This window comes from Anolis carolinensis, unplaced genomic scaffold, assembly GCF_035594765.1.
Source record: "Anolis carolinensis isolate JA03-04 unplaced genomic scaffold, rAnoCar3.1.pri scaffold_11, whole genome shotgun sequence".
In the NCBI taxonomy this organism is placed as follows: domain Eukaryota; kingdom Metazoa; phylum Chordata; class Lepidosauria; order Squamata; family Dactyloidae; genus Anolis; species Anolis carolinensis.
Genome location: NW_026943822.1, coordinates 4863997 through 4880491, shown reverse-complemented (window position 1 = coordinate 4880491; position 16495 = coordinate 4863997). Strand labels below are relative to the sequence as shown.

General features: G+C 41.3%; 1 protein-coding gene across 6 annotated transcripts in view; it reads left to right on the top strand.

The window, feature by feature from the left end:
• Nucleotides 1-16495, top strand: part of ntrk3 (neurotrophic receptor tyrosine kinase 3) — a 707738-nt gene that overhangs the window by 351417 nt on the left and 339826 nt on the right. For 3 of the 6 annotated variants that reach the window (XM_062963028.1, XM_062963030.1, XM_062963032.1), the window contains exon 11: nucleotides 3527-3680. In XM_062963028.1, coding sequence (XP_062819098.1) covers nucleotides 3527-3680 — 154 coding nt within the window. The remainder of the gene's footprint in view (nucleotides 1-3526; nucleotides 3681-16495) is intronic. The other 3 variants (XM_062963029.1, XM_062963031.1, XM_008119403.3) reach the window with 1 other exon arrangement.

Genomic DNA, 16495 nt, shown 5'->3' with positions numbered 1-16495 from the left:
GCTGCTTAATTTGTAAAATCATAACCTAATTTGATGTTTAATAGGCTTCTCCTTAATCTCTCCTTATTATCCAACATATTCGCTTATCCAACGTTCTGCCGGCCCGTTTATGTTGGATAAGTGAGACTCTACTGTACATTTATTATTTTACTGCATTATTATTATTATTATTATTATTATTATTACATTTATTATTTCACTCTATTATTATTAAAGGATACATACGCACATTTACATTGAAGAAGATGAAAATAACGATTTAATCAGAGTTGAACAGTCATATCTTAAATTAAAGTTTGATGTAAAGATTCAAAAACATTTAAACTACTGATGCCTCAATTAATGTAATTTTATTGGTATCTCGGCTTATACTCGGCTTATAATGTTTTCCCAGGTTTTTTGTGTGTGCATGAAACCAAATTTCTGTACATTGAATTATCAGAGAGCACAGGTGTCACAATCTTAGGTACCCATATGGACAATTTTTGAATATTTATGATTTTAGAATTCTGGATAAGGGATGCTCAACCTGTATCTCATTTTGAAACCAATTAACACTCCAGAAGGTTTTCAAAAGCAATAATTGGTTTGAAAAGAAGCTGATGCAGGAATCCTTATGTTAAGGTATCTTTTTCCTCTGCCTCCCCTTTTCTGAACTTCTGTTGCAAACTATTAAAATGAAGAATCAATAAACCCAAAAGCAAAATCAGTTTGACAAAGAAGCACATTTGAAAAATGAGCAAAGAAAACTGCAGACAATTCTACAATATATACAAATAATATGTTTTAGCCAATGGGTGCAAGTGTCTTCCTTTTTTAAAAAAATTACATGGCAATTTACATATTTGAATCCATGTAATGGATTTCTGGGCAGGAAAAAAAGCTGGGATGAAAGTAGTATGGAGTTTCCGCCTGTTTGCAAAGAAAAACCCGCCTTCATGTTTTCAGGTTTCTTTCCACAAAGGCTTAGAATTTTTTTATTGTTGTAGTTGTTTATGTGGCAAATACACCCTTGTCATTTCAGGATTTTAAAGAGTCTTCCTTGGCTCTCTAGTTACAAAACTACAAGACTGTGATGTCTATTTGATAAAAGGGCTCTGCAGTCGACACCCAAGTTGAGCTTGTTTTCCTGTACAGTTTTACTACTAATATACTACTATTATTACAGAGCTTTTGCATTCTTTTAATGTTCTTATTATACCACAGTGGTTTGCCAAAACATTTTGTATATATGAATAAACTGACTCGGAGCTGTCAACTTTCTTTGTGATATTGGAATCAGGATAGCAAATTAGGGAGAACAACAACAGCCTTGATTTGTCAGTGTGAAATGTTTGTTCTGTGCTTATCCTGTATGCTTTCTCCTTTTCTTGATTGGTTTTCCTTTTCTTCCATACGTTTATTTTATTACTTCAAATAAAATGTGTGAATCTTACATATCACTATCTATATATATAAATGAGTGATGGCATCACGGCGACCAACAAAACAACAAAACTACAGGCCCCCCAACCTCGAAATTTGACAACACAACCCATCATCCACGCCTCTAGGTTGATACAACAAAAAGAAAAGAAAAATAAAGTCCTAATTACAGGGAGAGGAATAATAGTTTTTATCCAATTGCTGCCAGTTAGAAGGCAAAGCTCCACCCACTTGGTCTCCTAGCAACTCACTCAGCCCAGGGGACAGGGCCAGTTAGGCCTCATTTAGGCCTCTTCCACAGATTATCAGATTTTAACTGGATTATATGGCAATGTAGACTCAAGGCCCTTCCAAACAGCTATATAACCCATTTAGAATCTTATATTATCTGCTTTGAACTGGATTATCTTGACTCCACACTGCCATATAATCCACTTCAGTGTGCATACCAAACATAAAGATAACCATACAACAGACATTCAATATCACCACTACTTCAACAATTTCTCACCAACACCACCAGACAACGCCACAGCAACTCGTGGCCGGGCACAGCTAGTAGCCTTATAATACAAGTTGAGTATCCTTTATGTAAAATGCTTGGGAACAGAAGTGTTTTGGAATTTGGATATTTTTTATGCATACTGTATATACAGTAGAGTCTCACTTATCCAACATTCGCTTATCCAACATTCTGGATTATCCAACACATTTTTGTAGTCAATGTTTTCAATACATTGTGATATTTTGGTGCTAAATTCGTAAATACAGTAATTACTACATAGAATTACTGCCTATTGAACTACTTTTTCTGTCAAAGTTGTATGACATGATGTTTTGGTGCTTAATTTGTAAAATCATAACCTAATTTGATGTTTAATAGACTTTTCCTTGATCCCTCCTTATTATCCAACATATTCACTTATCCAACATTCTGCCGGTCCGTTTATGTTGGATAAGTGAGACTCTACTGTACTCGAGTATAGGCCTAGTTTTTCAGCCCTTTTTAAAAGACTGAAAAAGCCCCCCTCGGCTTATACTCGGGTGAGGGTCCTGGTTGACTTATATTTGGGTCAGCTTATACTCGAGAATATATGGTACATTTATTATTTTTCTCTATTATTATTGGTATGATTACATTTATTATTTTACCCTATTATTGTTGCTACTATTACATTTATTTTACTCTATTTTTATTTTTATTATTATTATTAATACATTTATTATTTCACTCTGATTTTCTTCTTCTTATTATTATTATTATTGCATTTATTATTTTATTCTATTTATTATTACTTGTACAGTAGAGTCTCACTTATCCAAGCTAAACGGGTGGGCAGCAGCTTGGATAAGCGAATATTGAATGTTTGCCTTATATGTGTAATGTGATCCACCCTGAGTTCCCTTCGGGGTGAGAAGGGTGGAATATAAATACTGTGAATAAATAAATAAATAAATAAATAAATATCTTGGATAATAAGGAGGCATTAAGGAAAAGCCTATTAAACATCAAATTAGGTTATGATTTTACAAATGAAGCACCAAAATATCATGTTAGACAACAAATTTGGCAGAAAAAGTAGTTCAATACGCAGTAATGCTATGTAGTAATTACTGTATTTATGAATTTAGCACCAAAATATCACGATATATTGAAAACATTGACTACAAAAATGCGTTGGATAATCCAGAACGTTGGATAAGTGAGCGTTGGATAAGTGAGATCCTACTGTACTTTGTGGTTTGCTTTTTGCGGACTCGCTGTTTTGTGGGAAACTGGTTGGATCTTCAATTATTGCACAAACAGTGCAAAACGGCCTGCGACCCTCCATGGGACTTGCAAGCGGGAGAAAATAATGTATTAAAATAATGTATAAATATTAAAATAAATATAGCGTCCCTACTTTGCGGATTTTCACTTTTCGTGGGTGGTCCTGGAACGGAACGCTTGCGATAAGTGAGGGAACACTGTATTGCCGATTTCAGAATTCTGGATCAGGGATGCTCAGCCTATAATATTATTCATATAATGAAGGTAACGGAGAGCAAGCCACTTTGAATATTTCAGAAATAATACTGACATTCAGTGTGTCTTTCACAGGTGTCCATAGCTGTTGGACTTGCAGCCTTCGCCTGTGTCCTCCTGGTGATCCTCTTTATCATGATCAACAAATATGGTCGACGGTCAAAATTTGGAATGAAAGGTACAAGTCAATCTCTTCCCACATCTCCCAGTGAATTCTATTCTGGGCGAGGTAGGGGGGCTCTTTTCATATCCTCCTTGTGTCTCAAATTGACAACGGTTCAGAGTCTGCAAATATGTTCATATTGGAAATCTGTTTCTTGGAAGCATGGGTGCATGGGGCTAAGTAAATCTAAATCCAGAGTTTGTGGCATGATGCAGAAACTTCAAGCACAGAGTAATAGTTCATATGCAGTTTTGACTGTGGGTCACCAGTGCTAATTATTTGGTTTGTAATCTATTTTCTGTTTGGTGCTGGTGTTTCGTGATTCTTCGTGTATGTGTTCCATTGACAAAGTGTCAGGTGCATATTCTTTAAGTCTGAAGATATATAGCAAGAAAAATGATGGTGGCCTATGTAAAAACAACTCCTAGGGACTGTTGGGGTCTTTGTACTCTAGGATTGTGGAATATATTATGAAATTTTGCTCTAGGACTTTGGGGATTTATTTCTACATGCAACCTCTCATTGGAGCAGGATTTTCCTCCCCTGCCACTTCCTTCAATGCTTAAATAATTGTCATCTAACCTGTCCTGATCCAAAACCAGATCTCATAGCCTATTAATGGCTGTAATCCATGCTGTAATGTAATGCAGCGGTGCAGCTGCAGCAGTTCCTAGATGACACAGCTGGATTGGATCCTTTCCAGTCCGGCTTCCATGCGGTGCATGGGACAGAGACTGTATTGGTTTCCATCACAGATCATCTCTGATGCCAGCTTGACCAGGGCGGGGCGGTGTTGCTTGTGTTATTGGATCTCACAGCAGCATTTGACACAGTCGATCACAATCTTCTGACCCACCGCCTTGCCGTTGCTGGAGTTAGGGGGACAGCTTTAAATTGGCTGGCCTCCTTTCTTCACAACCGTGGACAGCGAGTGGAGAGGGGAGGCCTGGTCTCTGAGAGGTCCCCTTTACATTGTGGGGTTCCTCAGGGGGCCATTCTCTCCCCTCTGTTGTTTAACATCTATATGCGACCACTTGCTCAGCTGGTCCGAGATTTCGGGCTCGAGTATTATCAATATGCTGACGACACTCAGCTTGTGTTAAAGATGGAGGGCCAACCCGAGTCTGTACCCGACAGTTTTCATCAGTGCCTCGAGCCATTATTGGATGGTTGCATTCCAGTAGGTTGAGGATGAATCCAGCAAAGACGGAGATCCTATGGCTGGGCCGACCGGGCAGTGGGGATATCCAGTTGCCAACCCTGGATGGCGAAGTGCTACGCCCGTCTTTACTGGTAAAGAGTCTAGGAGTCCTCTTGGACCCTTCATTGACGATGGAGGCCCAGGTCTCCGCCGTTACCAAAACTGCCTTTTTTCATCTTCGGCAGGCTAGACGGCTAGCCCCCTCTCTGTCTAGGGACAACCTGGCTACGGTGATCCAGGCTACAGTCATCTCAAGACTGGATTACTGTAACGCCCTTTACATTGGCCTTCCTGTGTCGGTGATCCGGAAGCTCAGATTGGTGCAAAATGCAGCTGCCCGGCTCCTTGCGGGAGTCCCGATGAGATGCCACATAACACCAATCTTACGGCAGCTGCACTGGTTGCCAATTGATCACTTTCAAAGTGATGGTACTTACCTTCAAGGCCTTACATGGTCTAGGGCTGATGTACCTGAGGGACTGCCTCACTCCCTACAAACCCCAGAGATCCCTCCGTTCTGAGGTGTGATGACTCATGGGCCATGTAGTCCCGTTCCAAGTACTATTGTGGCAGACGAAGAGGAAAACTTTGGTTTCCCACCGTTTCAGCCAGAATTGGAGCCCTTGCACCTGCAGGATGTTTGCCCTCCAGAAGTCAGCCAAACAAGCCTTGGGCAGAAATCTCCCCCGTTCTCTCGCCGGGATAATTATAATCGAGATAGAGGCGCTAGGGAGGCGAATCGCCGAAGCGCCAGGATCGCTGCCAGACAATTAACTGATTAAGCCTGTTTCCCTTGGGAAATCTTAAGGAGTCATGCATCTGGACATAGTATGGGTTTCACTTCTTGTTCCCCAGGGAAAGTGTTCCTTGGCGGGAAAGCAAGATCCTATATAGGTGTTTACCCGCAAGGAGATCCTTGCGGAGTTAATTCGTCAGCTTCGGGAGTGAGATCGTGTGTGGACTACGCTACTCCTGATCCTTGTTTCCAGGACCTTGTTCTCGTTCCAGCCCTGTCTTGTTCCCCGGACCTTGCCACGGATTTCGCCACGGACCCCGTTCATGTTCCTTGCTTCTTGTTGCCTTGAATCAAGCCTTGTTTGTCAAGAATCTAGTTTGCTCTCCAGCCTTGTTGCCAAGCTCCATTGGACTAAAGGACCCTGTCATTTCCCCACACTTTGCTCGGCAAAGTGTGTGTTTCGGTTATTGGATTATAACTTTGGACTTTAATATCTCATATTGGACATTGATTTCCTGGACTATATTTGACCTTTCCTGAAAGGTCTACTTCTGAACTATATTCTTCACTTGTTTTTATTGACTTTATATATTCCTTTAATAAAGATATTAGATAGATTCTGGTCTCTGTGCATGGTTATTGGTGCTCTGCAGCCTGGGTCCTGACATGAGGACCAAGACCTACTGGAAGTCCCCAGTTTTAAGACTTTGCATCTAACTGCAACTAGACGCAGAGCCTTTTCAGTAGTGGCGCCGTCTCTCTGTAACACCCTGCCACCTGAAGTTCGTGCCTTGCGGGACTTGTCGGCCTTCCGTAGGGCATGTAAGACACATTTGTTTCGACAGGCTTTTGAGTTCTGTTGTTGATGTTTTAAAAGGTGCTTTTAGGATGTTTTTAAGATGTTTTTTAAATTGTTGATTTTAGCCGTTTCTTGTAAGCCGCTCCGAGCCCTAGGGGAGTGGCGGCATATAAGTTTGAAAAATAAATAAATAAATAAAAATAATCGATTGTAATTGAAGCTTCAACACTCAAGCACATATGGGAATCTTAAATATAAACTCTGCATAGGTATTGAAACCCTGCAGAAGGTGGGAGAGTTCCCAGTGTTTTTCAGAGTCCTCTTTTGAAACTGTGTGTCGGCTACATTTGGATGGTATGTGTCTTTTCACAAGGAAAAGAAATGCTTCTGCTCCTTTTGATAAGCTCTTCGCTTGTACTCTCTACTCTTTCTCTTGTAAATCATAGACATATATGTCTCTCTGCAGAGTTAATTATTCTTCCTTTTTAAGAGGCTTTTTATAGGTAAAGCTGTTACGCAGAATCTGCAGCCCATGAAGGTATCTCAGTCCTGGGATGGCTTTTCCTTCCTTCCTTTAATTTATCTAGCCAGAATAGTCTAAGTACAAGGCACAAGTGAATCCAATTTTTTCATGTAGATAATTCTCCTGCCTTTGTACTACATCATGGGACTGTGTGCATGGGGCCCTTATCCACAAAAGTGATTGCGAGTGTTTCAAATGGATTCAGAGTCCACAAATTCCCAAATCGTTGTTGCATGCACAGCTGGTTTAATTGTTCACCATTCCCGATTCATTAGTAGTGAGTTAATGGCAATTGGAGTTGTTTGTTAGCTTACAGTTACACATTTCTACTTGCCAAGTGGAACTAAGAAGACCTTAGCGCTTCTCTCTCTGAAGGCCAAGTAATAGTAGGGCTGCTTTTGAAAAACGTTCAGAAATTTCAACTGATCCAGAGTGCCACGGTTAGCTTATGGAACATGACCTGTAATAGTGAACATGCCATTGCTCTGCTGATTGTCTCTAGGATTTCATATGCTTAGGAGTGAAGATATATTGATTGTTACATATTATTTCAAAATTATGTTCCCCACTTTGGATGCTTGAATGCAGTGATGTTGTAGATCAGTCACCAAAGGCTGATGGTTTAACTGATGATTCAGAGAGGATTGTGAGCTTTCCTGTGGCACAAAGTGATTGTAACACTCCTAAGCGGCGCGAACACTGGGAACCAACACAGAAGCCAATAACAACATAATATCTTTATTAAAGCAATTAAAGTTCCAAATGAAAATAAGCAGTAAGGTAGAAGTAGCAATTGACCTTCCAGGAAAGATCAATTTTAGTCCAATAATATAAAGTCTTATGTCCGGTATTAGAGTTCAAAAATCCAAATCCGAAACACACTCAAACTCCATCTGAGTTTTGAGTGGGGAAAAGAGCAAGGAGCAAGAAGAGTCCTTAAGAGAAATGTTCCAAACAGGGATTCAAGGCAAGGCAAACTGGAAGTTCAGGAACTGAAACGCAGTCCCAACATGGCAAGAAGGTAAACCAACACCCGGTCTACTCCAGAGTAAGTGCACTGTCAGGCCGCTTGGAAAATCAGGAACAAGAGACCACGATGCTTCTTCGTCAAAAGTTAAGTTGACACCGCACAGAAGATTCTCAGCACACAAGTTTTAATGAAGTTCATAGCTCCCCCAAAACAGGTGTTAAACTCCCCAAAACTTCCCAAGAGAACTGAGCCTCCAAAACATCATGCCAGGTGCCTGCCTCCCTAATTCTTCCCAAGAGAACTGGGTTCAGCCACAATCGCCTCGCTCTGCTAATCTGACACTTCTTCGTAAACTTTGCCTTTGAGAGTGATCTGTTTTCAAGAAAGCCCTTCTATCAAACAGTAACCCCTCCGGAGAACTGGGAAGAGCCGACACCTTCTCAAGGGCGTCCCTAATTGACTCTGGCACGGAAATGTCAACAGGAGGCATCTGGAAAGGAATTGAATCTTGCTCACTTGGGAAAAAACTCAAGTCCTCTTCAATTTGGTCCGCAATGGCTGCGGGGTCAGGGGCCAAAGGTGCCTGAGACATCACAGTGATGGGCTCTCAAGTCTAGGAAATGATGGTTCCCTCTGTGAGAAAACCAGGGACTCAAGGGCATTCAGGGGAGTCAAAAGTAGCAACAGCAGATAAGGAAGCGAGGGAAGAGCTGAGTGATAAGGAGGGTCCCCGTGTTGAGCTACGGAGATCAACAAAAGTCTTTGTTTACAAATTAGAGATGAAAATAGATTGCGTCGCTCAGAGAGATTACGTGAGGAAATAGTAAAAGAAATTCATGGGAAACTGAATGCTTTCATGGATGTCTATTAAGCAACAAGTTGTTTACCTTAAGGTCAGTTCAGACAACACTGTGTTAGAGTGAGAAACTAAGCATGAGTTCTCTTGTCCCTGGTTCAAGTCAAGCTTTGATTTTAGATTTAATATATCCTGGAAGTTTTCTATGTTCCTGTTCATGTACTCCTCTTCAAGTTTTATTAACTACTAGCTTGGGGACCCGGCGGTGCCCGGGTCTTTTGAGAAACCTGTGTGGCAAGTTTGGTCCAGATCCGAAGTTGGCTGGGTTCAGTGCTGTCTGTATAAGGGTGAACTATAACTCCCAGAGCCAAAGGACAATCACCCCGAAACCCTGTCTATATGCTCAGTTGGGCATGATGAGGCAGTGTACAAAGTTTGGTCCAGATCTGAAGTCGGCTGGGTTCAGTGCTGTCTGTTTAAGCATGAACTACAACTCTCAAAGGAAGAAGTGAGTGAAGCTACTTGGTCCATCCTCCCGCAATCCACCCTCTGACGGAAAGGGGTTCATGGGGGTTCTGTGGGCCAAATTTGGTCCAGTTCCGTCACTGCTGGGCGTCGCAGTGGCCTGTGGGAGTCGTAGCGATTGAAAGTACTACAAATCCCATCACCAAGGGCCATCGTCCCACCAACGGCACCAGGCCGTAAAGTGCATCATGGGGGTTAAGCATGCCAAGTTTGGTCCATGTCAGTGATTCCTGGCGGTCACAGTTGCCTGTGAAAGTGGCGGCCAATCAGAAAGCTGCCACATACAAACATACATATTAGGCATGTCCGATTGATGAAAAAAATGTTTCAATTCTCGTTTCTAAAGTAGGGGGCGCTGGCACTTCGATATAGAAAGTATTTCCGATTTTTTCACCCAAAAATTTCGGATATTTCCGAAAATTCGTAATGATTCTAAATGTTTCTAAATTGGCGGACGCACATCTGCAATCGCCAAAAAAAAAAAAAAAAGGAACGGGGAGGGGGACTTTTACAGGGCTCTCCCGCCCTCATTTCTTGAGCTATCCTCATCAACACTAGCCCCCACCTTTGCGTCCATTGTGGAAGCTTCTGATTGGCTGGGGAAAGGCAGCCATGTTAGGCTGCACTAAGCTCCCATTCAAGGTAGGTTTCAGAAACAATTTTTTTAAAAAATATATTTTAAAAAATTGGGGGGGGGGAATTAACGAAACATTAAGAAACAATTAGAGAATGGGCCAACAATGGTTCGAATTACATTGCTGGTTGTGCTGTGAGACAATGTCTCGGAATGTGTATCAAAAAGTGAGAACAATCCGAAATAATTCCGATATACGATTCAAAACGATTTTTTGGACATGTCTAATACATATATAGAAGATATAGAAGATATAGATATAGATGCTGCATCTGGCTGTTCCTGGACTTTGTCACCTTTGAAACTTGATGAGACATTTGGATTGTTGTTTGGTTCCCACCTTTTGCTAAGCCTTTTTGGGTTCTATATCTTCTTTTCTTATTCCTGATTTTTTTTAATGTTTTTGTATTTATTTATTTTTACAATAAACTGATTGCTTATATTCCTGGACTTGTGTGGTCCAGTGGTCATAGGTGTTTCCAGGCCTGGAGTGCAACAAGTGATAGCACAGTCCCATCAGATACACCCAATTCTCAGTAGTAACAATATTCTGATTCAGTCTTAAATACCTTATTATATTCTAACACAATATCAGAATAGATATGTTTCTAATAAAACTGGATACCAATGAATAAGAACAGGTGTTAAATATCGTGGATGTTAATGCGGGGTTTGGTTTAATGATTAGATCAGTTACTTGAACAATAAATAATGACAGTTGTGTGTAGAGTAAAAAAAATAGTTGGTTTAATCTGAAAGAAAATCCCCTTCTTCCAGGGTTTTAAAAACCATTGAGATCCTAGATGAAAGGAAGTGGGGGTGGGGACAACTATAGAGAAGAAGAAAAGGAAGAAAGAATTATCAGTGACTGCTAGCAACACATTCTGTGATGTTTTATGAATTACATTATCATTGGTTCATTTCATGTTCATCTCGAACAGCCTTGATCAGAGAGGCTATATGGATGCGGGTGTCGAAAATACTTGCAGAGCTGTTCAGCTGCAATTCTGAATTAGTTAACGGGCACTTAAAGCAAAGTAGCTGCCTATTTCATTATGACTGGGGCCCCTTAATATATTCCTTTATATACATATGGTAATTATCCTTCACACATATAGCCTGTCAATGGCAGTATTAAGATATCCAGGAGTCTGTGTCATCTTAAGAACTTACAGAAGTAATCATATAAAGCCAAACTAGATGCTTATGTCTTCCTGACCTGCCTCAGAGACTCCCTATATTGCAGGGCAGAGTAGTATGGGTGCCTACAGGACTGCAGATAGTAGCATCACTAGGGGTCAAAGCAGCCAGGCTTTGAGGCTGCAAGGCCATTCAATGCTAATCAAGGTGGCCAATTGCAAATTTCACACTTGCCTCCACAGACAAAAGTTCTTTCTCCCACCCTGGACATTCCACAGATAAATAAACCCCACTTGCCTAGTTTCCAACAACCCTCACAATCTCTGAGGATAGATGTGGGTGAATAGAGTTGGGCCCGAATATCGTTTCATCTGTTTCTTTCATGTTTTCATACCGTTTATTTATTTATTTCTAACATTTATATCCCGCCCTTTTCACTCAAAGGGACTCAGGGCGGCTTACAGTAATGGCAGCAATTCGATGCCCGTACAAAATCAGTATCAAAACAATACATAAGACAATTAAAACTATTAAAAATACAATGTAAATTACAATATATAAATTTAAAACGTCCATTCGATGGCACGGAAAGAGTAGTGAAACGAAAAAAGGAGGGGGTTGGTAGCTGTTTGGTTGGCTGATTTTTGGCTTAACACCCGTAGGCCCGGCTTGCAGGGCCTGCAGCCAAGTGCCGGGCACTAGATGCTCGTAAGCCCTGCCATAGATGTGGGTGAAACGTCAGTAGAGAATGCTTCTGGAACATGTCCAGACGGCCTGAAAAACTCATAGCAACCCAGTGATTCCGGCCATGAAAGCCTTTCCCCAGCAGCACTTAAACTCGATGTTTAGGGTGCATTTGTTTGTTTATTTATTTATTTACAGCATTTATATTTCGCCCTTCTCACCCCGAAGGGGATTCAGGGGATCACATTACACATATAGGCAAACATTAAATGCCTTTTAACATAGAACAAAGACAAACAAACATTGGCTCCAAGCGGGGCTCGACTCATGACCTCCTGGTCAGAGTGATTCATTGCAGTTAATTGCACTGGCTTGCTCTCCCGCCTGCGCCACAGCCCGGGCCTTTTCCCCTGCTTCCTTGGCATTTTGATGACATGTGAACCCCCATCTCTCCCCCGCCCCCCATTTTTTTCAGCGAGTTTTGTGAACACACACCAGTGACTTCTAAAGTTGGTTGCAGGCTTGCAGCCAATTCGGAATGCTACATTTTAGCTCAAGTGAAAATAATTTACTGTTTCTAAAAGCCCAGCAGACACTCCAACCTTGACGCCATTACAGAGTTCTGCCTCTTTGCAGTCACAGCACTCATAAGACGGAGGATGCTGGAAGCAGCAAGGTTGTCGGGGCATTGGGTTAATGAGGAGAAGTAGGAGGCTGGTGACCTGGCTGAATGTTGCTGGCATCATGTGAATCCTCTAACTTTTGCAGCTGCTGTCAGGGCCTGCGGGAAGGGGAGGATACGGCTGAGTCAGGGTGAAGGAGCTGAAAAGGATGCTTTTGCTTGTGGCAAATGTGGAAGCCGCGCAGCAAATTTAGTGCCCTGCTTTCTCTTTAATTCCGTGTTGCGGCTTTGCCATTCTCCAAAATCCTACCCATCTTGACTTTTCACTCATCAAAGCAGAGGGGAAGTATCCTCACTAACTTTTCTCCTTTTTAAAGCTTATTCATTTGACTTTAAATTCCACCTTGCAGTTTGGTGTTAAGTCTGCAAATGCTTGTGTATGTTCTGTCCCTCCTCTCTTCTCAAATTAGCTTTGAACACATGAATAACTTAAACAATACGGTTGTGCTATTGACCTCAGCTAATTACTTTTATTATTAGTGATTCCTGGAAATTACCAGTCCACTCATAATGTAGTTACTAGCCTTGTGCATTTGTATGGAATCGCTACCCATTTCTATTAGTCTCTTTAAAATCCCACCACTGCCACCAATTGCGGAGAAGGGAGATGTCAGAGATTTATTTAGTTTATATTATTATATTATTGTTATATATTATATACCCACTGCCACCAGTTATTAAAGATGTTTTATTTAAAAGCTGCCACCAGATGTAAGGATGTTTATAATGCGGCCACCAGATGTTAAGGGGATTATCAACTCTTGCCACCACTATAGAAGATGATATAGCCACTGGCTACTTAGAGAGGAGACTTTTAAAATTTTATTTTTCTTCTTTCTTATTTGCTTTTGATGGTAGTATAGATTTCAGAGACTGAGATGTTAAAAGAACAATAACATGTTTATTCAGGCACAAGCTTAATGGTTACAGTAACTTCTTTAGAGTCACTTAGATTAACAGTTGCAAAGCTTTATTGAGATGTTTCAAATTTTAAAATACTACTTCCTCCTTTACTGCTTTAACCTGCAGTCACCCTGTGAATTTCAGTGACAGACTATCTGTTCCTTATCTGGAAACAGACTACCTTAAAATAAGCCACCAAACTTACTTTAAACTGACTCAAAATCAAACATTTGAGCCACCCTGATCCCTTCACTGAGGATCAGTCTTGACTGTATCTCCTTAGGGCACAGACTAACTTAAAATAAGTCACCAAACTTATTTTAAATTGACTCAAAATGACCAATTGAGTCTCCCTGATCCCCTAACTTAGGATCAGTCTTCCCTGAACTTCAACAGAGCACAGACTAACCGCTTTTCAAACATTCCCTCCTTTTTCTCCAAACGGCGGTTGGCTCCGCCCTGGTTACTATGGCAACCAGCCTCAGAATGCTGAGCTGGCTACCATCCCCCACGCACTGGTAACTCTAATACTTACCCTTTCAAACATAGTTAAACATGACTTTTTTAAAACGCAATTAAACATGACATCTGTTAACTAAAAAATTCACACCTCTTTACAGGCGCCATTTCCATTTCTGTCATCCGCTTCTGAAAGCAGGTGCCTATACAAATGAGCTTTTTCACCCAAGGTCCGAAAAAACCTGAAGATTTTCAGACCTTGGGCGGCAAAGCACCAGGGCCTGCCAGGGCCTGTAGACCCTGCCTGCCGGGCTTACGAGCATCAAGTGCCCGGTGCTTGGCTGCAGGCCCTGCAAGCTGGGCCTACGGGTGTTGAGCCAAAAATCAGCCAACCAAACCGCTACCATCCCCTCCTTTTTTCGTTTCACTACTCTTTCCGTTCCAGAGAGGGTTGTACCATTCCATGCCATCTGAATGGACAGAACGGTATGAAAACATGAAAGAAACAGATGAAATGGTATTCAGGCCCAACTCTAGTAGTAAGTTTCTTATTTTAGAATAAGCATAAGTGCCTGTTATCAAACCAGATTGTTGGTCAATCTATCACAGTATTATCAACACTAAGGCCCTTTCTACACTGCCATAAAATCCGGATTATCCAAGCAGATAATCCACATTATCTGCTTTGATTTGGAATAATTGAGTCTACACTGCCATATAATCCTGTTCAAAGCAGGCAATCTGGATTTTATATGGCAGTGTAGGAGAGTCCTGAGAGCCAAAAGCATTCCAGGGTCTTAGATAATCGAACATTATTTCCCCCCTGTGGCCAGAATTGAACATCCCCTCAGGAGAAGGTTAAATTGCTTCTGCGTCTGTCTCTGTCTCAGTTCTATGTGTATATGGGCATTGAATGTTTGCCCTATATGTATATAATGTGATCCGCCCTGAATCCCCTTTGGGGTGAGAAGGGCGGAATATAAATACGGTAAATAAATAAATTTCTTGGATGTTCCAATAACTGAGTCCAGGATCATTTGCAGGCCAAGCTAGTGGGCTGCCACTAGCTTGGTCTTCTCTTAAATAAGATGGTGGATTTGTAGACAGCAATCTTGATTTAGTTGTTCACTCGTATTCAGTGCAATATTATTTTTTTTCCTAAATCAAATTCTAAAGAAAATAAAGGAACCATCCACTTTAAGTTGATTTGATAGCAGTTAACAACAGCAACAGATGTGTTTGAAAGAACAGTGTACACTACACTGAGCCCCTCAATATAAATGTTATACAATACCATAAAATACAATGTTCTTCATCTATCCTTATATTTGACTTTTTCATGCCTTTTTAAAACAAAACATCATCCAGATGAATAGAGGAGCAGGAGGGATAGAAATTACTGTTGCTATTTGCTGTTAGCAAAGCATTTATATCCCATTCCATATCAAAAGATGCATTTTGATATGAAAGTGAGATTGACTGGAGATCAGAGTAATAAGTGCAGGTCCAACTGTGTAACTTTGAAGTTTATTCATACATTTATATTTATTACAATATTTATAGGTTAAAGGTAAAGGTTTCCCCTTGACATTAAGTCTAGTCGTATCCGACTCTGGGGATCGGTGCTCATGTCCCTTTCTAAGCCGAAGAGCCGGTGTTGTCCGTAGACACCTCCAAGGACATGTGGCCGGCATGACTGAATGGAGTGCTGTTACCTTTCCACCGGAGCGGTACCTATTGATCTACTCACATTTGCATGTTTTCGAACTGCTAGGTTGGCAGAAGCTGGGGCTAACAGCAGGTGCTCACTCTTCTCCCTGGATTCAAACCTGCGACCTTTCGGTCTGCAAGTTCAGCAGCTTAGCGCTATAACACATTGCACCACCAAGGGCTCCTTATAATATTTATACCTTGCCCTTTATCATGATGGTACATCACTAAATATATACTGTCCCTCAAAGTTCTCAACTATGGCCACAATTCTATATTGTGGTCTGTGTTTTGTGGCTTTACACATACCAGGCTATGTAGCAGTGCTGCTATGAATCCTGCCTAGTGAATTGTGAAGATACATATCAAGGTACCAGCAAGTGTTGACAAGGAACGGCTGTTGTGTCGGGCATGCTAGATGCACATCAAACAGCACTACATTTGCTCCACTATGCAGCAATATCAGGACAGCTCCTTGCTGATCATGGATATTATATATTTACTCAGTTCTATTTCACATGGACATAAGTCCACTTACGTAGACCTATGTCCCATACTGAATTACAGCCCTACCCCCCTACAATCATCCCATCATGCAAAATATACCACATGTAATAGATACGAGTAAAGGGTAGAGAAAAATATACAAATGAATGACTTTTCCTCGTACTTATTCTGTTGGAGACTAGCCCAGAGTGGAAGTAAAGGAGAGAATTCCAGGACACAAAACGCTGAGGTATAGCTAACACCCCAGAAGACAGGAGCAGAATCCAAAACGATCTTGACAGACTAGAGAGATGGGCTGAAACTAACGAAATGAAGTTCAACAGGGACAAATGCAAGATACTTCACTTCGGCAGAAAAAATGGAAATCAAAGAAACAGAATGGGGGACGATGCCTGGCTTGACAGCAGTGTGTGCGAAAAAGACCTTGGAGTCCTCGTGGAAAACAAGTTAAACATGAGCCAACAATGTGATGCGGCAGCTAAAAAAGCCAACGGGATTCTGTCCTGCATCAATAGGGGAATAGCGTCTAGATCCAGGAAAGTCCTGCTCCCCTCTATTCTGCCTTGGTCAGACCACACCTGGAATCACACCGTGTCCAATTCTGGGCACTGC